The sequence below is a fragment of the Oryx dammah genome, unplaced genomic scaffold (genome assembly GCF_014754425.2).
Source record: "Oryx dammah isolate SB20612 unplaced genomic scaffold, SCBI_Odam_1.1 HiC_scaffold_24, whole genome shotgun sequence".
NCBI classification, from domain to species: Eukaryota; Metazoa; Chordata; class Mammalia; order Artiodactyla; family Bovidae; genus Oryx; species Oryx dammah.
The window spans coordinates 74,442,994-74,467,017 of record NW_024070208.1 but is presented as its reverse complement, the minus strand read 5'-3'; the positions used below and the strand labels follow the sequence as shown (position 1 = coordinate 74,467,017).

The window sequence follows — 24,024 nt, the reverse complement described above, 5'->3', positions numbered from 1 at the left end:
TGGAAACAACAGGTCCCTCTAGAACATTTTCCCATCTTTGATAGAGAATATGTTATTAAAAAATCATCCACTGTCCTTTCTACTCTTAAACAAAACAAAAAGCCAACACATGTTGAAAATGAGGTAGATGGCAGCACTCCGAAACTTCTTCTATTGGTACTTGCTGAAAGAATGAATTTCTTTTTAAAATGGTAAAACCATACAGCAGGATTTGTCTTTTGTTTTAAAACGTCCCTTTTCTTGCTTTATTATTTTTAATGGGATTAAAAGATACAGTTTCATAGATACACTCAAACTATGGCCTATTGGTCTCTTGGTAATAATAAGAAAACCCTATTTTGGTTGCACTTGAAGTTTCTGACTAAGGAACATGTCTTTAGGTACTCAATTTATAGAAGGTCTTCTGTTTACATTTAGCAATAAAATGTAAAGAGTGAAGGCATAATAAAATATCTGAAGCAGAGTTCTTACTTGAGGGTACATTTCAATGTAAACTAAGAAATAGTGATAGGAATTTTAATGACCACAGTTCATATCTCACATACCAACAGAAGAAGTTTCAAAATTCCTTAGAAGTTATTCATCACTATGTAGTTTTAAATGATGACTAAATACTAAACTACATCTACCCAATATACAAAAGCACATAATTCAGACCATGGTGGTACAGGCTGCTCTGTAGAAAATTTCCACTGCTATTTCTATACACACTGAGTGTTATTAGTCACTGACCAGTCTTTCTCTTTTCCTTATTTTACAACAACATTTGTTCTTTATACTGTCAACAGTAACTCAGCTTGACCTTTTCATATTGAGAACAGCTAACTTCTGGAAGTCCTATGTGGCTTAAGCATACAGGGCTGAAGCACAGAAAGGAATACACGATATAAGGGATTCATTCACTAATGTCACTCACATTTGTTGAGTATCTCCTATATACTCACAACTATGCTTGACAGAACAAATGAAACAGAAGCACTCAGGTCAGTCACAAATGTCCATCTTACATTTTCTATGGAAAAAGGACAGGGACTCCACTTTTATAGTACAACTAAAGAAATCCTGGCAACTTTCAACAATAAAAATAAGGCTTGTGAACTCATGAAACTATCTGATAGTAAACATCAACAGCATCTCAAAGGACAATTACCCTGTCACCTCTTCTTTATACATGTGACTACTCTAATACCAAAAAGAGGGGAGATCCAGTTTGCTAGAACATTTACTTTACCTGGATATCATAAAATAAAAATGCTTTACTTAACAAAAATTATTTTGAAAATTAAAAGACAAAAACCCCACCAGAATGGCTTTTCAACAAATTGAAAAACTTCTCAACAGTGTCTTCTTCAAGGCTTTTTGATTCAATTTTTTTTCTTTTTCCTTTTCTTTTTTATTTTTTAAATTATGAAGCATGATAACATATTTACAAGAGATTTGGAAAATACAGAACAAAGTTACATATAGTTTGAAAAATTACGATTTTTGGTTGTAGTTTAAACATCAAACTCTCAGAAATTAATAGAGTGAATAGACAGAAAAGTAGAAGGATATAGCAGATCTGAAAAGCACTATGAACAACTCAACATAATTAAGATCAATACAATTTCACACAACAACAGGATACAGATTCTATTCAAGTTCCCACAGACTCTAAACCAGGAGACAATGGAACATATCCAGGGACATTAAACAAGGTTCAAAAATTTCATGGTCTAAAGGAGTCTTCAAACCGTTTTAAAGGAACTAGTTCTGTAAAAGTTTATCACACTGACCAATCAAATCATAAAATCTCTGTATTTCCCCCTCAGAGAATTTTTATACTAGGAGTTACCTTGGTGATCATTTAGTTCAGTACTTTTATTTTACATAGTGGCATGGAGTCCCAAAGAACTTAGGTGAGCGTTACTCCTCTGTTTGACAACGTTTCTCTACGCATCTTCAGCACGGTAGAGCTTATAATAACCTCAATGGAATAATACACTGAGAGGCTAAAAGTCCTCAGCACTTTGACAGAATCCTGGAGTGGAAGGGTCTCTGAGGGCAGAGTCACAAATCCCTACCAAATGATTCAATTCTCTCAGCAACATCCCTTCAAACAGACAGCTGGTTTATGCAAGCACCTATAGAAGAGATGGATCTCCCAGGTGGCTCAGTGGTAAAGAACCCTCCTGCCAAAGCAGGAGACTCCAGTTCGATCCCTGGGTCGGGAAGATCCCCAAGAGAAAGAAATGGCAACCCACCCCAGTATCCTCGCCTGGGAAAGCCCATGGACAGAGGAGCCTGGCGGGCTAGAGTCATGGGGTTACAGAAGAGCTGGACATGACTGAGCACACAAAAACAATGTATGCCCTTTTTTTTTAAATGATCCCAACTTTCGAGGACTGCTTTCCTGTTCTGATTGGAGAGCTGTCTCCTTTTACCCTCTGGAGTTAGGAAGAGTGACACATGCAACCCAAACCCTTTACCATGATCATGAAGATAATGATCACATCCCCGCCAAGCCTGGACATTCTCAGTTCATTCAATCTTTTCTCCTGAGACCTGGGACCCAGAGCCTGCACCTCCCGGGCAGGCTCTAGGTCATCCATGCCTTGGCAAAATGCAGTTTCTTGAGCTCACTGAGAATGACCAGATCATCTCTCATATTCTGAGAGCTCTATTTCCATTAATTTAGCCTGTAAATCAGTTTGCATTTTTATATCCATGTGACACTGTTGGTTTAAACTGAGTTGATTAAAACTTGAAGGGGAACAGCACAGGTCTGTGTGCATAACAGGTGATTCTAGCTGTAAGATGCTAGAATCTTCAACCCCTCCCTTGTTAACATGGGTTCATGCAGTCACTGATCCAGTCGGTTGGTCTCCTGCCTAAAAACACCAACTAATCATTATACACATGCAAAAGAGCATTTTCCTCCACTCACCACAGAAACTTCTATTTCTTTCTCATTAAGCTGCTGATAAGACACAGAATGAGTAAACTACTCCCTGAACCAAGTTTCCAGACAGAATTGGCAAAATTGACATTTTTCCCTTAAAACATGTTAACACTCATACTTCACACGTAATATGGATACACATCATCAGTAGCTATATTCCTTTTTTGCTCCCCCTGGTTAAGGTTTATTTCTTCAGTCTCTTCCAAAGAATTTTTTTTAACTTAAATCTTTACAGAAAAATTTATAAAGTTCCATAGATATCAACAACTCATAAATTCCAAGGGGTTTTTGGATAACCCTTTTCTAAAAAAAAAAAATCACTAACAGAAAAATTTCACTTCCCATTAAAAAAAAAGTGCACACGCACACATGAGGCTAACTGTTCACTACTATGCTCAGTCACAGGGTGACAGAAAAAAAAAAGCCACCACCATAAAAGGATGTCTGGTAATCTCCCTTAAAACAACATGCCAGGGTTAACCTACTTCAGTTTGGGCGAATACTGACTGCTGCCACACAGGGGCCCCAACAAGGCACTGAGAGGTAAGTAACAGATATTTTGCTTTTTTCAACAAATTCTTGTAAGTTAAGAAAAACTTTGAAAGTCTAGTTAAGGTTTAAAGTAAAGAATTTTTTTAACAAAAAGCTATAAACATTTCTAACATCAGAAATCTTATCATTAATACAGTTGAGACTCTCTGATGACTGGCAGTTCTAATAAGCTGATATTAAGCTAGGTGAAGGCAGCGAATCGGGCCAGAAATACCTTTGCCAAAAAAAATAGGGCTTACTTTGTATTTCTGTGCGAACTCACAATTACAAAAGATAGTATCAAGTAATCAGCAAATACTGCCAGTATTTCAGGATACTTTATGAAGGAAAAGAACAAAGTTATTGTAGAATGGAGCATTTCTACACATAAATGTACTATGATGAAATTATTCAGCACAATTGTAAAGTTAGTACCTGTTACTGTTTGACCAGGGATCTATGTACATAAAAGTCTTTCCTGTATTTCTGTTACTTCTCTACTTTTATACTTTCTATTATTTCTCATGATAGAATCTCAATAGTCAAATTCCTGGAGCAAAGGGTACACATTAAAAAAAAAAAAAAAAAAGAACTTTAATTAAAATTGATCTTTTTCAGTTTACAGAAATATTTACTCTCCCACCAGTGGCAGACAGTCTGGGCTTCACTGCTTCTCTGACAACATGAGTGTTTTAATTCTAAATATAAACTGTTAATCTAATAAGTGAAAAAGGAACAGCGCTTTTTTGCTATATGTTTATCTGAAGATCAGAAAGGCTAAACACAGCTCAGTATTTTCTTCCTAGAACTTCTGTATGCATAAAAAATATCACAAAACAATGAACTAGGTGCAGTGAACTGCCAATATTTATGTCCAGGTTGGGAACGGAGGTGACAGAAACTCGTAGTAACATGAAAGCTGTGCAGAGACTTCCTCTAAAGGAGGGTGTGCTTTTTGAGGGGGAGGGTCTTGCTCTAAGTATGATATAGGATAGTGGTTAAGAGCATGGGCTCTGGAGTCCGGCTTGGGCTCTCTTATTTACCAGTTGCGTGACCCTGGACATGTTGCTTCTTGGGTTTCATCTGCCTCACTTGTAAAATGGGGAGTAACCATACTGCCCAGTCCTTGGGTGTCATAATAAGTGCTATATAATATTGGTTGTCATAGAAAGCACTGGAAAACTGCCTGCTAGCCTTGGTCTCTCCTCCCTCTGCCCATTAACCCGTTGAAGGATGAATCCAATAGGCAAAGTTTCCCCGCCCTACCACTTCTGTGGGCATTTTCTTCTTGAACTTGTTTTGAGATCTTTAGAGAATATTTCACATGGAGACTGAGTCTATGGATGTCTATACACCTAACTGTGCTGCTGGCTGGACTTTGCATCTGCTAGGATTTCAGTGCATGTTTTCTCTTGGGGGGTTAATTGTAGTTCTTGGACATGACGCTGCAAAGAGCACACGGCTCCAGAAAGCATCCTCACTCACTAGGCTCACATATCGTGTGAGTGGTGGGAATGCCTTTGATAAATTAGTTTCAACAGGCTTCTGAGAGCTTCTCAGTAACATGACCAGTCATTTAATGGAATAAATATCAACTCAGGTCACTATGACTTTTTATTCATTTATGCTATCCATAGGCATTGATTAGCTATCTGCAGCTGGCCAGATTTGACACATTCTAGGGGATAAAATGAGATAAAATCGGAATCCTTTAAAAGTTTACAACTGAAAAAAGAGCTCCCCACCCAGTAAAGGAGTTTGGTAGGGACAGCAGTCTCTCTGCTACGGTTAAGGGCCTCCTGCAGCTGCTAAAAGGTCCTGGTTGTGTATATGCTAAGGATGTGTAGTATCCCCCAGTCCATATAGCTTCCCAGCCTCCCAAGAAGTTTGTAAAACACAGGGATTCAATGGCAGATGAAATACCTAACATGCTAATCCCCTGAAAAACAACAGAGGTGACAAAGATCCTTGTGGTATCTGGAAAGCTGTAACAGAGGAATAAAAATATTCTGTTAAATATCTGCAAATACTTAACAAGCGTAAGAGCCATCCTAGGTATTCACCTTCTCTTGGTGGAAATTTCAATCCAAACTGTTTTCACAGACATCCTGTTTAAGCCAGTAAAGTCTAAATTCATTTATGAAACTTTTACTTGCACTAAAATATGCTACAAATAAATTAATGAACTCCTTATTGATAGCAACTTATTCTTCTCCTTCCCTCTCTTGTCCCATCTCCCCAGACCTTCTCTTCCCTCTGGTTCAGGCAGGTGTATGAGCTGGTATGTGTTAAAAGTTCTGAAATGTCTTCCTATTTTACTTGTTTCCTACCAGTAACATCAGATCAGGCTGGAAATAGGAGCGGGGGCTAAAATGTATTACACTGAATGTCATTCCTGGAGCTGATCTGCCGGGAGTAAATCCTGACACTTAACAGCTGTGTCTTGAGGCAAGACTCGTAAGCGCTCTGTTCCTTGGTTTCACCACTGGCAACAGATTGGGGAAAGCTTTGTGAGAGTCAGGCAGTGAATATACCTAGGGAGCCCCGGGCACTGCCTGGGATGCAATCTATGCTGCATACTACTGGCTACTTTTATTCATCAAACACACCCTGTAGTCTAATAAAGAAACTCTGACTGAGGTTCAAGAAAGCTGGGACTCTGCTACTCCGTAATGGGTATTTACTGAGCACCAGTGATGGGCCGGCTGGAGAGAACACCAAATTAACAACACAGCCCCCACTCTCAGGACTCACAGGTTAGCAGGAAACAGGAAAAACGAAACAAAACAAGAAAGCAGCAGAGATGCCAGTCCAGGGCGCAGGGCCCTGGCGAGGGCACCCATGCTGCCAGTCTGCAGGGCGGGCGGGGCCGAGGAAGGAGAGTGCAGGACGAGTCAGGGAAGCCTCCAGGGGCAGCCGATTCTGAACAAAGGCCTGAGGAAAGAGAGCAGGACTGGAGGATGCAGGCCGGGCCAAGGAGGAGCGAGAGAGAAGGAAGAGGACCAGAAAGGAAGAGAGCTGTGAGAGAGCAGGGTATCAGCAGCCATTCCAGCAGGGCCCGAGCTCGAGGTCACGGGAGGGAAGATGGCCAGAGATCCAGCTCAGAGGGAAGCGGGGCCCCATCACGAAGGAAATTGTGTGTCACCACAGACAGCGAGCAGTCTGCCTGGGGCCAGAAGGCACTGTGCGAGCCGTCGCGGGCTGCAACTACAGCTGCAGAGAGAAGAGAGGGTGGCCGAGGCTGGCAGAGCAGAGGCAGCCGCAGGCACCCAGGCGGACAGACAGACGGGCGCAGGGAGGGCGCAGGGGGGAGGGGCTCAGCAGGCTGAAGGCCCAGGAACCACTGGCTGGCAGGGCGCCTGCTTGGCCCCTGACTTGGCACCTGTCCTGCAAGGAGGACCCCTGAGCGAGAGATCTAATCTCTCAGGGATTCCCTTTATCCATAAAATAAGGATGTGTAACGTTTCTGACTAATGTCCATGAGATAATAGAGATGAAATACAAAATTTCAAACTCCCTCAGACTTTAAGGAGAAAAGGTACCTATTATTTCTGAAAACATTTTGGATTCAGGGGATAAAGGTTAATATCAGCCCTTCTTTATAAGGAGTCTTTATATATTTATATACATATATTTATGCAATTGATTATCTTGCATATAGGTCCAATCATGCCACACAGAAATGGTCTTTGTCTTCCTTATACTGGAAAGCATATCAGGGTGGGAATTTTTTTTCTTCCGGTCCCTAAACAATATGCCACATATTTCGAGTCCTCAGTGCTACCACCTCCTTCTGTCTTCATCTCTGAAGACCTTCATATCATTCGAGTCAGTATTCAAGTTACCAAAAAGCCACAGGAGGAATAAATAATCAGTGAAAGGTGAAAGAAAAATAGCCAGACTATATAAAACCCCAAACGTGCAAGTGGGTGTTTAAGCAGGTAACACAGGTCAGGCACCTTTCACTTCCCCATCAGTTCCTTCACTTTCCCATCAGCTCCGACTTAGGTATTTACAGAAGGTGCAGCGTCTCCATGGGGTTCAGGACACCACGGAGGCACAAAGAGGAAAGGACAGACCAGCCAGTGCTGGGGTGTTTTTTGTTTCTGAAGATGCAGCCCAAGCACTGGCCTGTACCTGACCCTGGGCAGACCTACCGGGAGGCAGTCAGGACCAGACCGTGTCCTGGGGTCAGCCGCAGGTTCACCCTTCCACAGACCAGAGAAAGCAAGCGAGCTCCCCAGGAGGCAGGGAGGAGAGCTGACCTCAGACACACTGATTGCAGATGACAAGACTCCTGACATACACACTCCGGCGCATTGCGGGCTGGGGGGGTTTTCCTCGGAGACATGGAGGCAGCCATCAGCCTGCTTTCTGGACGGTGTTCCCTGTATATCCTCCCCCAGAATCAATCTTGGACACAGCTACCAACTCAGGACTCAAAGTTGGTTGGGGGGTGGGGTGGGGGGAACGAAACCGAGAGCATAGGAAGATTTCTTTGACTAGGTTATCGGGTGTGGGCTGACTATCACAGTGGTTCAGAGTGGCCTGGAACAGGCACCTGGCCACGCCTGCGGAGGGAAGCAAGGTTGGGCCTGTGTGCTTCAGGGCCTGGCCGTGCCTTGGGGCTCTTTCCACAATCAGAATGACAATCAGGAATGACTCTCAGACTCCTATTTTGCAAGGTGGGCTTCCCTCATGGTTCAGTGGTAAAGAATCTGCCTGCTAATGCAGGAGATGCAGGTTCGAACCCTGGGTCACGAAGATTCCGTTGAGGAGGGCATGACAACCCACTCCAGTGTTCTTGCCTGGGAAATCCCATGGACAGAGGAGCCTGGCGGGCTATAGTCCACAGGGTTGCAAAAGAGGCAGACGTGACTCATGACTAAATTTTGCAGGGCAGTGGGGACACACAGCTGCTCAAGTGGTTTCTCACCCTGAAGCTAGTCCAAGCCCCTGACAAATACGTATAAAAATAGGGTAACTGGAGAAAGCAACAGTGATTGCTTTCTTCCATGGAGTGTGTTTGTCGTCATGCATGCTAAGTTGCTTCAGTCCTGTCTGACTCTGCGGCCCCATGGACTGCAGCCCGCCAGGCTCCTCTGTCCATGGGATTCTCCAGGCAAGAGTACTGGAGTCGGTGGCCACGCCCTCCTCCAGGGGTCTTCCTGACCCAGGGACTGAGCCCACGTCTCTTGTGTCCCCTGCATGGCAGGCAGATTCTCTACCACTAGCGCCACCTGGGAAGCCCGAGTGTTTGTCCTCAGAGGTGCCGAACAGCCTCAGCCTGCTGTCCTGAAAGATTTGTGCTCGTCTGTTTCTCCAGGAGACAGAATCCTTGTTTCTTTGAGTCCGCAGCCTTTCTCTGCCCAGTCCTTTCCCAGGGACTTTCTTTTCCCCCACTTAGAAATCTTTCCTCCATCTTAGCCCTCTTCAACAAAATAACCATAGGACAGTGTATCAACAGAAATCAAAGAATCGGATCAGACAGCACACATCATTTAACAACAGACAAATATCACTTGCATCTGCACGTCCACTCTGGGGCTCCCTGGGTTGTTTTTGAGAGCGTGCTCCAGGAACTTCCTCTCTGGTGCAGGCCACTGTGGGCACTTTGACTCAGACCATCTCGACGTGTGAACACGGTCCTGAGCAGACTTCACCTCAGAGAAGTCACCTCTTAGCAACGATACTGTCAGCATGCTTTGACCCATTTGGTTCATTGCTAAGGCCTGAAATTAAACAAAATTACTACAAGATTAAGCCCTTCTCATTTTAAGTGTTGATGATTATTAAGCAAATACGTACTAGGGGTAAAGGTGACATTTCAGGAATCTTAGAGCTAAACTCTAAAAGGCAGTATTCTAGCATTTACTAGATCTTTGAATATAATGAAGATTTTATTCTGCTTCTGCCACAAATAAAAGCTAAGACAATAATTAACCAAGCAAGTAAGCTGAGATTGCAGAAAGTATGTATCAGTACCCTGTGAAAAAAAATCACAACTGCCTCCAAGTTGGTATCCAGGGTAAATATTTCTAGAGTACAAACCACATTAGCTCTTGGACAGTTTTCTGAAATACTAATAAATGAGTTTTGAGGGGGCTTTTTATTTTTTCCTTTCTGTGGCTAGAAAGAACTCGACAGTTCATGTCAACATGTCCGGTTATGCAAAAATGAGATGATAGTGTCTTAAGAAACGCTCGCCATTCTAATTAGTAAGGAAATCAATCTACAGAAAACCACACACACAGGCCCCCCCCCCACAGGCCCACTCCCAAAAATGTAAGTGAAAATACTTTGGAGGATATTCATGTTTTGCTGTGGAAGAACTTGCTGTTATATGTTAGGATAACAGTAAAGTTAAAAGGATTGATATTGAGTGACAGAGACAAAACTGAGACAGCCTCCTTTGCTTATTAAGAAAAACTTTCAGAGGCCTGGCACAGATGGCTGCCCTGTGGCTCCTTGGGTGGAAACTGAATAAGGACACACACTTCCCACAGCCCAGGTACATCTGCGCCCTCACGGCAAGGCTTGCGACCCTCATCCTTTCAGGTGTAAGGCACAGGGGACAGCTTAGCAACATGGCGCGTCTTTTCATCAGAAAGCTTCACAATGAAATTGTAACTAATAGAGGTTCAAGTACTCTAAGGAAAAAAGATTTAGAGTAAGCACTTCTTTGTGCTTTTCTCAAGGAAATAAAAGGACAAGCCATAAGACTTTCAAGTACAACTCAGTATATCTAACCTCAATAACACGTGAGATGCTGTTGTCTTAACAATTATGAAAAATGTTTTTAAAATTCAGTCTAAAATAAACAAAGAGGTAAAGAAAGGAACGATTTGGTTATGACTAAAAGAGGAAGGATTAGAAACAGTTAAAAGGGGAATTTGCAATGCAAAAGTGGATAAAGGAGCACTGTAATGGAAAGAGCAAGCAGAACCCAGGTGTGTCAATGATATAACACCTCATTCGGACAAGAGCACATTCCCAACATTCATTTGTTACCAGGTTTAGGTCCTCCGACATTAAAAGGTATCATGTCTGAATTTTCAGAATCTGGAGGATGGAGGGGGCACTAGGAAGCCATTTTTCCTGAATAAAAGCATGGAGTAAGTCGAGGTTCAGGAAAGTAATCCTGATCCTAAAAGGATTAAAGGAAGGGACAAAATAGGGTTTCTGAGGGAATATGATAACAAATTGGGATTGCCCGATTGCCTGATACAGAAACAGGATAACAGTTCCTATGAAAGGATTTTTCTCTCAATTTGAAAAAGATAAAATGAACTAAAACTATAGCATTAATAATAACACTGGGTAAACACCACCAAAGGTACTGTAATACTAGAGCTGCTGACCGATAGAATCGACCTTCCCAGAGGATGCTAAAGAGCCAAACGTACACATTCCGAAACAGCCCACATTTACCCTTTACCCGAGAGCCCCTGGGTCAGGGCACGTGCATGTCCGCCTTGTGCAAGGGCCTTTCTCTGACTCAGGACGGGGCCTCTCTGCAGTCTCCCCTCAGGGCTCTATGACGCAGCATCCACCGGCCTGGCCTCGACCTGGGAAGGCGCCTCTCCTGGAACGGCTTCTGCTGGAAGAACTGGCCGCCCGCTTTGGGGCGGCTAGGCCACGTGTGCCCCGGCTGTCTGTGCACAGGTGAGGATGGCCCTGACGCCTTGACCACCCTGAAACCACAGACTCTCGGTTCTTGAGAGGCGGCATGGAGCGCGGCTGCCCCTGCCGAGCGCGCTGGACGGGGTAGGAGGCTGGAAGCCAGTGGGGGAGGGAGAAGAATCCAGCTCGTCCTCCACCCTCTCTGAGAGGGGTCACCTCGAGGGCAGAGTAGGCAGGTGCTGGCCACACCTGGCTGCCAGGGCGGCTGGGAGGGGTCTTCCAGATCGGACTTAAGGTAGGCACCCAGCAACAACTCAGGCCTGAATCTGAATAAAGAACACTTGGGCGAGCTCTGAAACGCAGGTCAGAGGGCAAGCTTTGGCAAGAAGAGCTGAATTGTAAATTTTTACTCACATTAAAAGAAAGTATTTACCTATTTACTCATTTCATAAGTTAATTCATGTTTGGTGTTAAAATTGAGAAGATATGAATGGAACTCAAAATTTACTTGTACAAAATGATGTGCTAGCCTCTGTATCCACACACAGATGTGTGTGTAAACAGCTGCTTTTCTTCTTTCCAAAGTGGCCTGATGTGGAATCCACTTTCCCTACTTAACACCATTCCCTGTCTGGAAACAGGCATCTATGTAGCCATTTTCAGTGGCCGTATCCTGTCATATTCCACTATAGGGCCATAAACTAACAAATTCCCTAATGATGGACGTCTGATTTGGTTGCAAACTTTCACACTTAAAATTTGACACTGTTTTAAACATCTTTTCCTTAGGATAAAATATTCTGAAAACATTGCCTTGTGTGTTTCAGCTACTGGATGCTGTATTTCACTCAGTGAAGCTGTTGGCCATGCTTTTGCAACTGGGGGGCAGTGACACACTCTCAGAGTCAGGGTAACTTTCCTAACCTCTACAACCATTATTATTCATATGGAGAATCAGAAGACTCCACAGTGTTGTGTTTTTTCCCCATCTTGTATTTCAAAGGCAGTTCCCAGGAACCTGCTTTGGAAGATTCCTCAAAATAAAATTTAAATGTTGAGATTTTCAGAAAAAATTTTTTCACAAAAATTCAAAAACTGAAAGTAGCTCTTGATGCCTGTTCCTGCAACCCGTGCCTGGAATTTCTACCTCTCTATGTCCAGACTCAGTTTCTGCAAAGTTGCTTTTCATACTAATGGATAAAGTTTCTTCTGTTTTTATTTCATAATTGCAATTACACAATTTCCCCTTCGAGAATCACTCCATTCCACCCCCCCCCCCGCCACCAAAACACACAAAATATAAACCCCATACTTACTGGGGGGGTTTTGTTTAGAGTTCTAATTCATCAATAACTCCATTTATTTTTTATTATTTTCTTCTATTTTGGGGGTGGGGGTAAACTCAGTTCTTTTCTAGCTTCTTGAGCTATATATTTAACTTAGCTACTTTCAGTTTTTTAAGAAATAAATGCCTTCAAGGCTTTGCATCAATCTTGGGTTAACTCTTTAGCTGCGCTCCACTCTACCGTTTTATAATATTTTTGTCCTTTAGTTGTAAGAACTTCAAAATCTGCATTGTGATTTCTTAACTCATAAGTTCCTTAGAAAAATATATTTCTTTCTTTTTTATTTTAGAAAAATATATTTCTAGAGTCCAAACTGGTTCTTTCACTTATTTTTGATTTCTAGTTTAGTCGTACTGTACTACTCACAGGCAATGTGAGCTGCTATTGTGCTATGTTGTGTTAGTCACTTAGTCGTGTCTGACTCTTTTCGACCCATGGATTGTAGCCCGCCAGGCTCCTCTGTCCATGGGATTCTCCAGGCAAGAATACTGGAGTGGGTTGCCATTTTCTTCCCCAGGGGATCTTCCTGATCCAGGGATTGAACCCAGGTCTCCTGCACTGCAGGTGGATTCTTCACCACCTGAGCCACCAGGGAAGTCCTTACTCACAAGGAATGTGAGCTGCCTGCTAATGATATTCTGAGACTTTGGAGACACGGTCTCATAACCGAGTAGAAGGTCAAACTTGCAAAGAATTCCAATGTGCTTTAAGCACAAATTCTGCTAGCATTTAAGTCCTGTTGGGTTAATCTTCTCCTTTTTACCTATCATAGTCACTTAGTCTATAGTTAAACTAACTATTTTTAGTTTAACACATAAAAATGTGTTAAATTCTCCCATTACAGCTGTGGATTTGACAATTTCTCCTTTAAATTCTGTCAAATTTTGCTGTTACATGTAAAATTCATGATTATTTTTATGTCCTTGAACTATTCCTTTGAACTTGCGTAGTGAATTTTTTTGTTTCTATTAATATTGATTGTGCTTTGAATTCTATTTTTTTCTGATGTTAATATTGCTAGTCTAGCTTTCCATTGGTGGATTCTTTACCACTGAGCTACCAGTATATGGCTGGATTTTAAAAAATCCAAACTGATAGTCTCTGTCTTTTAAGAGGTGAGTTCAACGGTGGCTCAGATGGTAAAGAATGTGCCTGCAATGCAAGAGACTAGAGTTTGATTCCCTGGGTCAGGAAGATCCCCTGGAGAAGGGAATGGCTACTTACTCCAGTATTTTTGCCTGGAGAATTCCATGGACAGAGGAGCCTGGTGGGCTATAATCCACAGGGTCACAAAGAGTCAGACACGACTGAGCGACTAACACTTTCACTTTCAACTTTTTGGGGCTTCTCTGGTGGCTCAGATGGTAAACAATTTGCCTACAATACAGGAGACCTGGTTCGATCTCCTGGGTCAGGAAGATCTGCTGGAGAAGGGAATAGCTACCACTCCAGTATTTTTTTTTTAATTTATTTTTAATTGAAGGATAATCGCTTTACAATGTTGTGTTGGTTTCTGCCATACAACAACATGAATCAGCCACAGGTGTGTGTGTGTGTGTGTGTGTGTGTGTGTGTGTGTATTCCCTCCCTCCCACCTCCCTCCCTATCCCACCCCTCTAGTTGTCACAGAGCCCTGGTTTGAGTTCCCTGAGTCATACACCAAATTCTACTCTAGTATTCTTGCCTGGAGAATCCCATGGACAGAAGAGCCTGGCAGGCTACAGTTTACGGGGTCTCAAAGAGTCGGACATGACTAACACTTTTCCAGGTCAACGTATTTAAATTTATTGTGACACATTTCCTTTCTTCTTATTTTGTTTTTTCTACCTGCCACTTTCATCCTTTGCTTTTTCCCAGAGTCTCCTTTCTGTCTTCCCTTGATTAATACAAAGTTCTCTTTCCTTTTTTGCTCCCATTTGCTTCAGGTTGTAGTCCTATATTTCATGACTAACCTATCAACACTGTAGGTAACACACACCTATGACATTAGTACAGTCCTCTCAGAACCTCCTTGTTCTGTCGGTATCGCTATTTTAAGACTGTTACAGAGCTTCCACTTCATTTAATACAGCAGTTGGAGATGCAGATGTCTAGTCAGTGTTTTCTTGCCTGGAGAATCCCAGGGACGGGGGAGCCTGGTGGGCTGCCGTCTATGGGGTCGCACAGAGTCGGACACGACTGACACGACTTAGCAGCAGCAGCAGCAACAGTCAGTGTTTTGATAAGGCTAGAAACAGAGTTCTTCCCTTTAACATACAGTACCATCATTACTAGATATATCGACTTCTCCCTCAATTACAGTGACTTTCAGATGAGATTTTATGCATAGAGACCTACCACGAAATTATTTTCCTTCTAAAAATAACTTTATAGAGGACTTTCCTGGCAGTCCAGTGGTTAAGTTTCTGCACTTCCAATGTAGGGGGGCTCGAGTTCAATCTCTGGTCGGGGAACTAAGATCCCACATGCCATGTAGCATGGCCATAAAAAGAGAAAAATCTTCATGGAATTCATTGCTCTGCTGTTTTTTAGTTTTATCGAAGTTCATCCTCATATATGGATTTTTATTGTAGGAGTTTTTCACTCTCCATCTTAGTCATTACTTATAGTAAGAAAAGGGGTAATCAGGTATTCATCAAGGGCGTAGGGAAGCAAATTATGCATTACCGCTGGAACACTTCAGAATACGTATTAAATGTCTAAATAAGATCTCCACATATGACAAAGCAAGACACAGACTACCCTGATACATGAACACAGTAAATGAACAAAACAGAACACAGAATACCACGTGTGTAGTTTGCACACGAGAGAATGCACACTGCACACATCAGTGGGTCACCTGCAGAATGATACACTTTAACGCTAATTTAAAATTCTCCCCTCAAAACACTTTTTTCTTTCTCTTTTTGTTTCTTTTTCTTCTTTTTTTTTTTGTTGCTGTTTTTGTCATGGTTGTCCTGGTCATGGTTTTCTTCTTCTTCTTTTCTTAAAGAAAACCTAACTTTCAGTTCCGAACAAAGGCCTTAGCTTGTTTCTCATAATTTTTGGGTTAACACAAATCAGACCACTGTGGTAAGTTCGTATTTCACTACATAAATGTGTGACTGATTTCATTTCCTGGCAGTGATATGCCTTTGACAAAAAAAAAAAAAGTCCAACTGATATTCAATTTAAAAGCAAAGTTTTACGTTTTCTGAAGTGTGGGGTGCTTTACGTGATTTTACTCTTTACCAGATAATGATCCAAAAAAACAAAGGGGAAATTTCTGCCTAAAAAGTTAGTGCATTCCCTTGTCACAAAAATACATTTGCCCTATTTAAGTGGTTCTATTTCCTTTGCCAGAGCTTTGCCAAAGGGACCAAATTTTAAGAGTAAAAACTTAAATTTCAGTGTCTGCTCCTCCTGTTACAATATAGTATGTAACTACATTACATACAGATTTTTGAAAATTATAAAAATTTTGATATTTTAAGTTAGATCTCAAGGAGTTAGTTTATATCACTTTTAGTTAAATATGCTTTCTGTTTTATTTATATTTTAAAACTTTTAAAATTAAAAAAAAATTTTTTTTTTTGGCTTCACTGCTCAACATGTGGGATCTTAGTCCCTCAACCAGGAATGGAACCTGTGCTCCCTACACTGAAGCTCCAGGTCTTAACCACTGGAAGTCCCTAAAAATGCTGCAATTTTTTTTTTTTGATTGTCAGTCTTTATTTTAATGTTTGTCTTTAAAGCTATAAATTTCCCTATAATCAGAACTTTTAGTTGTATCCCACCAATTGGTGGCACTAGTGGTGAAGAACCTGCCTGCCAATGCAGGAGATTTAAGAGAATGCTTTTAATAAAACATGCCCTTCTTGGTTTTTTAGAGACCCTGAACACCACTGACGGATATAAAAATGGACAATTTTACTACACCCTCTGCAGCTTCTCTGGAAAGCGACTGTGATCTCTATGCCCACCACCAGACAGCCAGGATCCTCATGCCGCTGCATTACAGCGTCGTCTTCATAATTGGGCTTGTGGGAAACTTACTGGCCTTGATTGTCATTATTCAAAACAGGAAAAAAATCAACTCGACCACTCTATATTCAACCAATTTGGTGATTTCGGATATACTTTTTACTACGGCTCTGCCTACACGGATAGCCTACTACGCCTTGGGCTTTGACTGGAGAATCGGCGATGCCCTGTGTAGGATAACTGCTCTTGTGTTTTACATCAACACGTACGCAGGTGTGAACTTCATGACCTGCCTGAGCATTGACCGATTCTTTGCTGTGGTGCACCCCCTGCGGTACAATAAGATAAAAAGAATTGAACACGCAAAATGCATCTGCATATTTGTCTGGATTCTGGTATTTGCTCAAACACTCCCGCTACTCATAAACCCTATGTCAAAACAGGAGGCTGAAAGGACTACGTGCATGGAATATCCAAACTTTGAGGAAACCAAATCCCTCCCCTGGATTCTGCTTGGTGCCTGTTTCATAGGATACGTACTTCCGCTTGTCATTATTCTTATCTGCTATTCTCAAATCTGTTGCAAGCTCTTTAAAACTGCCAAACAAAACCCACTAACTGAGAAATCTGGGGTCAACAAAAAGGCTCTCAACACAATTATTTTTATAATTGTTGTGTTTGTTGTATGCTTCACGCCTTATCATGTTGCAATTATTCAACACATGATCAAGAAGCTTCGTCTTCCTGGTCTCCTGGAATGTAGCCAAAGACATTCATTCCAGATATCTCTGCACTTTACAGTATGTCTGATGAACTTCAACTGCTGCATGGACCCTTTTATATATTTTTTTGCATGTAAAGGGTACAAGAGAAAGGTCATGAAGATGTTGAAACGTCAAGTCAGTGTATCAATTTCCAGCGCTGTGAGGTCAGCCCCTGAAGAAAACTCACGTGAAATGACAGAAACTCAAATGATGATACATTCCAAGTCTTTAAATGGAAAGTAAAAAGGAAAGGAGTCTTGGATTTATATCAAAGTAGACTGTATGTTGAACTTTGCAAGACTGTTCTTATAACAAGTGTTAGACTTCCAATTCGGATTCTTTTGAATTCCTTTCACTGGGCACTATTTCTCACCTCCAACTTGGAAGTAAACTGATATATTTTATACTCAAGAACAACATTCAGCAAAATTCTCATTTGTAAATGAAATAGTATACCTTTAAAAGGGAGGGTATTTTAATAAGTCTCAGTGTAAAAAGAAAAGTTTTGTGTTAACAAAAAACTAAATCATTAATGTTCCTCACCAATAATTCAAAAAAAGAAAAAAGACTATCAAAATTGTATATTGCCAGTGTAGAAATGTTAATATTGTAATATTCCCTTTCTCTCTCTGTTTTTTTTTTTTTGTACATTTCAATTCATGTTTCTTTCAATCTTAGACTTTACCTCCTCGGTAATAACCCTTTTTTTTTTTCTGAGTCATAAATTTTCATGTCAAGAAACTTGTTTTTGAATAAAGAGCTAGATGCTACAAAATTATGAGTATGTCCTTCAATGCTCACTGTGAACTTTCAGCAAAAGTTACAGGGAAGAGGAAACTAGCAGTAGGCAGATTTTGGAGCAAAGCTTTATGATGATGATGGTGATGAAGGCAATGAAAGCTCTTCCCAAGCAGCCAGCACAGGGTTCAAGGGCCACTGCCCAGGAACATGACAAGGATCTCATATGGAAAGCGGGTCCACTTGCTAAATGCTTCTTGAGAGTTAAAAAAATATATATGTATGCAAATAGGCTTGGCTTTTCTTGGGTCCCTAGGGGATGGTATCTTATTTATACAGAAGTTGGCAGTACGCTGTATCTGTGTTTCAGTGGGTTGGTTACCAGGAAGGGTACAGAGGATGAGCAGTGGGGGTGTAATTGTGGCTTGCCTTATTAAGATGGAGAGTAAAATGGAAAATCATGAACTTCAAAAGTCACCAGGATTCTTTACAACATTATCATTGTTTAGTCACTAAGTCATGGTCTGACTCTTGTGACCAAATAGAAATACCTCTGTATAACCTGGCTTCGATTCCTGGGTCAGGAAGATTCCCTGGAGAAGAGAACGGCAACCCACTCCAGTATTCTTGCCTGGAGAATCCCATGGACAGTAGCCCACCAGGCTCCTCTGTCCATGGGGCTGCACAGAGTCGGACATGACTGAGCGACTTAACACTTTCTTTACAAGTAGCATGGCCTCCCCAAGTACAGTAATCCATCTGCCAGCTCAGATATGCCTTAGTGGATCCCTCAACTACCTCAAGATAGTACCTATGTTAGCAATGACTCCACATTTGATAACTCAACTAAAGAAATGAAATGGTATATGATGGATCATACTTAAAATTTTTATTAGGCTTTATATCCTGGAAATATTTTCTTTTGAAGCTTTACCTTACTCACTTCCAGATTTTATCCTGTAAGAAAACTAATCTTAATGGTCAATTCAATACCATTTACTGTGTACTTTCAGATTTGTATTGTGTTAATTTCACAGATAGCTTAAAGCCATTGTAAAAACAGCCACTGGTCTTTGTGACACCTTATGGAGATAGATGACCGCATGGATAGAAGCCAGGAACTTAGGGTTTTTCCTTCATCTATAAACTTTTCCAAGTGAAGAAGAAAAAGGGCAAAAGACTACATTTTATGCAAGGTGGCACTTATGTAGACGTTTGAGTTTGATTCCCAAAGAGAAACCACTGTGAGAGTCGCTAAATGAAAACTAGAAACAAAAGCTTCCTGAATTTCAGAGCATCTTTACAAGTTGTATGACTGTGTTCCAGCACAGACTACTGTGTGTATGAGCCAACATGCTACTTCGTAGTAGATAAGAGAGCCCTCTTTGTGCTAACAGGGTCAATTCTTAAAACAAGAATGTCTTCAAACAAGACAGTAAATATCTATGTCACTTGACAAAGGAATAACACACTTTTTTCACAACAGTCTCCTGCCTCCTCCTTCCACTATACCACAAGTCTATATAAAGGACTTTATCCAATGATCAGGAGCCATACTGCCAAAGCAGTAAACTTTAAACCTACCTCCAATTAATCTTTTTTAAAAAGGTCTGTACTCTAATCAAACTCAGTTCTTTGTTATCCTCTGAAAGGACCTTACTGCCCATTTCATTCACGAAGCCATGGTTCCTACACGGCCTTGGAGCACCCTCACACTGTCTTGTATTATTAGTTGGCTTTGGGTTTATTTCCCATGCATTTTCCTCGGGAGTAGGTAACCTTGGAAAACAGGGTCAATGATGTATAATATTTGTATTCTGTTACAGAAAAATAGGAGGTGGCCTTATATATCACACATTATTTGAAAATCACAACCTGTAAGTCCTTCTACATTGACCAGGTGATATATTATTAACAATTTTAAATAATAACAGGGAGGTAGGAAGAAAACATCTAAGAAAGCTGATAGCTACAAGGCAGCTAACCATATTTCCTCTTCCACAGTTTTATTTTTATTTCTAAAAGGGTCATTTGGTTAATTTTAAAAAAAAACTCTCAAAGCTACTTAGCTTGAGTCAGTATAAACACGTAGACTCTTCAGTGACAGTACAGGAGGGTACAGAATAGTAAAGGTTAGATTTTAGAAATGACATCAGGTATACATGAAGAGTGCAACTGGTCCAGGAATTATGTAATGTCCTCCTTTTCACAATCTGAAACAGGATGAACAGACTGTATTCCCCACGCTTTATAAAGAAATCCAAATTCAGGAAAGGAACCTGGTAAATTAAGAGACAGGGAGCAACAGGAATGTAACCCTAACTTCATGTCTCAGTCATAAAAAGAACTGAACCACACAGACGCAGAGAAAAAGTATGAGAAGGCAGGTTTAATTATAGGCCAGCAGGTTAGCCAACCCTTATACAGGACAAATAACCAAGAGTGGGAAGACTACAAGCTCCGGCTGTGAGTTCCCCGAGGATGAGGGTGTTGTAGGTTGTACACACAGCACCCAGTACACAGCCTGGCCCAAAGATGCCTCTCAAATACCTATCTAATTGAATAGCACCTGTTTTGTACTAACAAAATACTAAAGCCCTACTGAGAGATCTCCAAAATTCTTAATTTTGGGGAGAAATGAAAAAGAAGTTACATATGCTAGAGAATACGTAATTGTGCAATTGAAGACAGGGCCTCTCAAAGACCCTGCAATTTAAAGCAGATATATTAAAGAACAGAACTAATTTCCCAAGAGGCCAGTTCATATTTAGTTACAGAAATATGTTCTGCTTGAAAACAACTTTAGATTTCAAGAGGCAAGGGCAGTGACTCCTACTGATCACTAAAAAGTACCAGGCAATCTTAAAAGAGGAAGCATGGCTCTTAAATAAACTTTTAAAATGGTCTATTTTGGTCACTCTTAGCCCACTGTAATTTGTTATTCTTTGCAAAGCTAAAAACATCTGCTCATTGGACTATTCAGATAAGAGTGAAAAAATGAAGAGCTGATCTGGCAACAACACAGCCCGTGTTTTGGAATCTGGGGGCAACTAGACGCGCACAGGAGAACTGATGTCACGGGCAGTTTGCTTTACATTAAACCCTGAAGAACTGGTCACTTAAAAAGTGATCCTCAGATTTCTATTCAACTGCAAGCTCAATTAGCTGAGAAGGAACAACTGCTGACTATTTACTACATGCCGCTTTCAAGTACCTGGCAGGCATTACCTCCCTTAATCCTCACTACTTTAAGGGGTGGGTAGAACTTTATCTGGGGCTTCCCACGTGGCTCAGTGGTAAAGAACCCTCCTGCCAGTGCAGGAGATGGGGGTTTCAGTCCCTGGGTCAGGAAGATCCCTTGGAGGAGGAAATGGCTACCCACTCCAGTGTTCTTGCCCGGAAAATCCCATGGACAGAGGAGCCTGGCGGGCTACAGTCCACAGGGTCGCAAAGAGTCGAACATGACCGAGTGACTGAGCACACACACCTAACTTTATTTTGCTGATGAGGAGACTGGAGTGCCAGGCCATGGAGATGTGGAGCTGGGAGCGCGATCCAAACCCTCTGGCCCCAGGGTAGTGCGACTTGGAGCATGAGGTTTTCACCACCTACAGAATTATGTTAAGAGACGGCTCCATTCCTCCACTTCCTGTGGCTTCCTGGGCCTTGGACACGTCCCAACACCATGTCAGACCTTCAGCTCATCTTCTTTCCCTGTGGGAGCACCCTAATTTCTCTGCTTCTCAAGCTCCATTCCCTCAGTCCCACACCCAATCATGGTCTCTCATCCATGGTATTTGGCCAGTAAGCCCTGCTTTCATTTTCTCCTCCAGAACTCATTCCTGCCCATCTTTTCTTGGTCCCAAATTGGCATCCCAGGCTGGATGCTGGCATCACACACCTAAATGGCTACAACTTCTTGCCCACTGTTCCCCTCACCTGGAGCCAGACACTTCAGCCTTCCTTTCAGGTGCTATACTGGAAGTCAGCAGAGTAATAACGAAAACCATGCTAAACAACTCCTAACAGTCACATGGTAGGAGACTCTAAGGCTTTATATATATTCAAGCCGACAATAATTCTCCAAGGCTGGCCCCACTGCTACTGCTGCTGCTGCTATGTCGCTTCTGTCGTGTCCGACTCTGTATGACCCCATAGATGGCAGCCCGCCAGGCTCCCCCGTCCCTGGGATTCTGCAGGCAAGAACGCTGGAGTGGGTTGCCATTTCCTTCTCCAATGCAAGCATGCATGCATGCATGCTTAGTTGCTTCTGACTCTGTGTGACCCTATGGACAGCAGCCCACCAGGCTCCTCTGTCCACGGGATTCTCTAGACAAGAATACTGGAGTGGGTTGCCATTGCCTTCTCCCAGTCCCATTACTATCACTGTTTTATAGATGAGGAAATTATGCCCCAGAGAAGTTCAATTGCCCAAAGCCACACAGCTAGCAAGCAGGGGAGACAGGCTCCTGACTCTGCAGTCTGTCTCTAAGGTCCGTCACTTATTATCACTGCGTTGTCTCTTTTAAACAAGGAGAAGGATATGCCCAGGTCCTCAGACAGCCTTGAAAGAGACACTTACTGCTCACTGGATATTCTCAACTTCCTACTGTGGCACATGTGACTACCTCCGGCCAATGGGTTGGCCAGGAAAAATGCTGTGGGTCTCTTCCAGGCTGGAGCTTTGGACGGCACGGAGGGGCCTCCCACACCGCTCTTCTGCCATGGGGACCAGCGAGGTTCTAGACGGTGGGACCTCTGTCAGCCTGGTCCTTGAATGAGGAAGTGGAGAACTCCCCAGCCCATGCCCCATCCATCTGTGTTGACAAAGAGTGCAAACGAGAGATGTATTTATATTCAGCCACTGAGATCTCAGGGTTAACTTGGGGCCACAACGGAGGCTAATTAACACACCAACCCATACACCAAGGGTAAGAAAAGAATGTACCCTCTATACGGTTCTCCCGGCAAACAGATGTAATCTTCCCTAATCCCAGTTTCATCATGTCATTTCACGCTCCAGGATTGAGAGTAGTTCCCCATCATGGACCGCATGAAACACAAGTTCCTCTCTTACACTTTCAAGTGTCTGCTACCTCACTGTTCTTCACTGCTCAATAAGTACCTCTCAAGATAGCTAGTCTACCCCATGAATATGACAAATACATGGTCCTCTTGGTTGGATTCTCCTGTTCCTGCCATTCATTCTTTACACTCACATTCTAACTGTACCTCCTCCTTCCATTCGCCTTTGACTACTCAAACCCACCCATCTTCCCATTCCTCAACTTATTTGGCTTTCATATATCCTATGCCACACAGTTTTAACTTTAGACAAAAATTATCTTGCCACGAAAGAAGAGAAAAAATACAATGGCCTGGAAACCTGGTTCTGGTTTGACTGTGTATCAGCTACATCAATCAAGTCTTTCAGCCTTTCTAGATTTCCGTTATCTTATCAATGGAATAACGGCACGACATGACATGTATGCTCTCTGCCAACCATCACACAGCCTGTGGTCTGTTATTTCACATGCATCACTCTCATAGCCCTCAGTTTAAACATAAGCCCCATTAGGGCAGCGATCTTGAATCTTCCTTCTATTCTGGGTGGCTTTGAGCACAGCACCTTGCATGGAGATAATGCTCAAAGAAATATATGTTGGGATTTCCCTGGTGGTCCAGTGGTTTAGAATCCACCTGCCAATGAAGGAGACTTGGGTTCAATTCCTGGCCTGGGAACTAAGATCCCACATGCTGAGAGGAAACTATGCCTGTGTGCCACAATTACGGAGCCTGCACTCTGCGATTACTGAGGCCTGCATGCCCTAGAGCCTATGCTCCACAATAAGGGGAGCCACCGCCGCCAGAAGCTCAAGCACTGCAACTAGAGAGTAGTCCCCACTGGCCACAACTGGAGGAAGCCCTCATGCAGCAATGAAGACCCAGGGCAGTGATAAATGAATAAATAAATTTTAAAAATTAAATATATGGGGACTACTCTCTAGTTGCAGTGCTTGGGCTTCTGGCGGCAGTGGCTCCCCTTATTGTGGAGCATAGGCTCTAGGGCATGCAGGCCTCAGTAATTGCAGAGTGCAGGCTCCATAGTTGTGGT

The 24,024-nt window shown here is 42.2% G+C and overlaps 2 protein-coding genes and 1 long non-coding RNA gene across 4 annotated transcripts in view; 1 reads left to right on the top strand and 2 right to left on the bottom strand.

The window, feature by feature from the left end:
* The window catches only part of UBAC2 (UBA domain containing 2), a 170,704-nt gene that overhangs the window by 67,365 nt on the left and 79,315 nt on the right, over positions 1-24,024 (bottom strand). The window lies entirely within an intron of this gene.
* LOC120883334 (G-protein coupled receptor 183) lies at positions 1,076-17,957 on the top strand. Of its 2 annotated transcripts, XM_040267398.1 has the most exons (3): positions 1,076-3,484; positions 10,993-11,137; positions 16,314-17,957. In XM_040267398.1, the coding sequence occupies exon 3, from the start codon at positions 16,344-16,346 to the stop codon at positions 17,412-17,414; it is 1,071 nt and encodes a 356-aa protein (XP_040123332.1). In that variant the 5' UTR covers positions 1,076-3,484; positions 10,993-11,137; positions 16,314-16,343; the 3' UTR covers positions 17,415-17,957. The 2 variants fall into 2 exon arrangements, with proteins under 2 accessions (XP_040123332.1, XP_040123333.1); XM_040267399.1 differs by lacking the exon at positions 10,993-11,137.
* LOC120883337 lies at positions 12,555-13,551 on the bottom strand. The gene is made up of 2 exons (XR_005725741.1): positions 13,256-13,551; positions 12,555-13,216 (listed from the first exon to the last, which is right to left on the bottom strand). It is a non-coding gene; the product is annotated as an uncharacterized LOC120883337 (long non-coding RNA).

Coding starts and splice junctions, on each gene's coding strand:
- LOC120883334 (XM_040267399.1), top strand. CDS start 16,344: ATGGACAATTTTACTACACCCTCTGCAGCTTCTCTGGAAAGCGACTGT.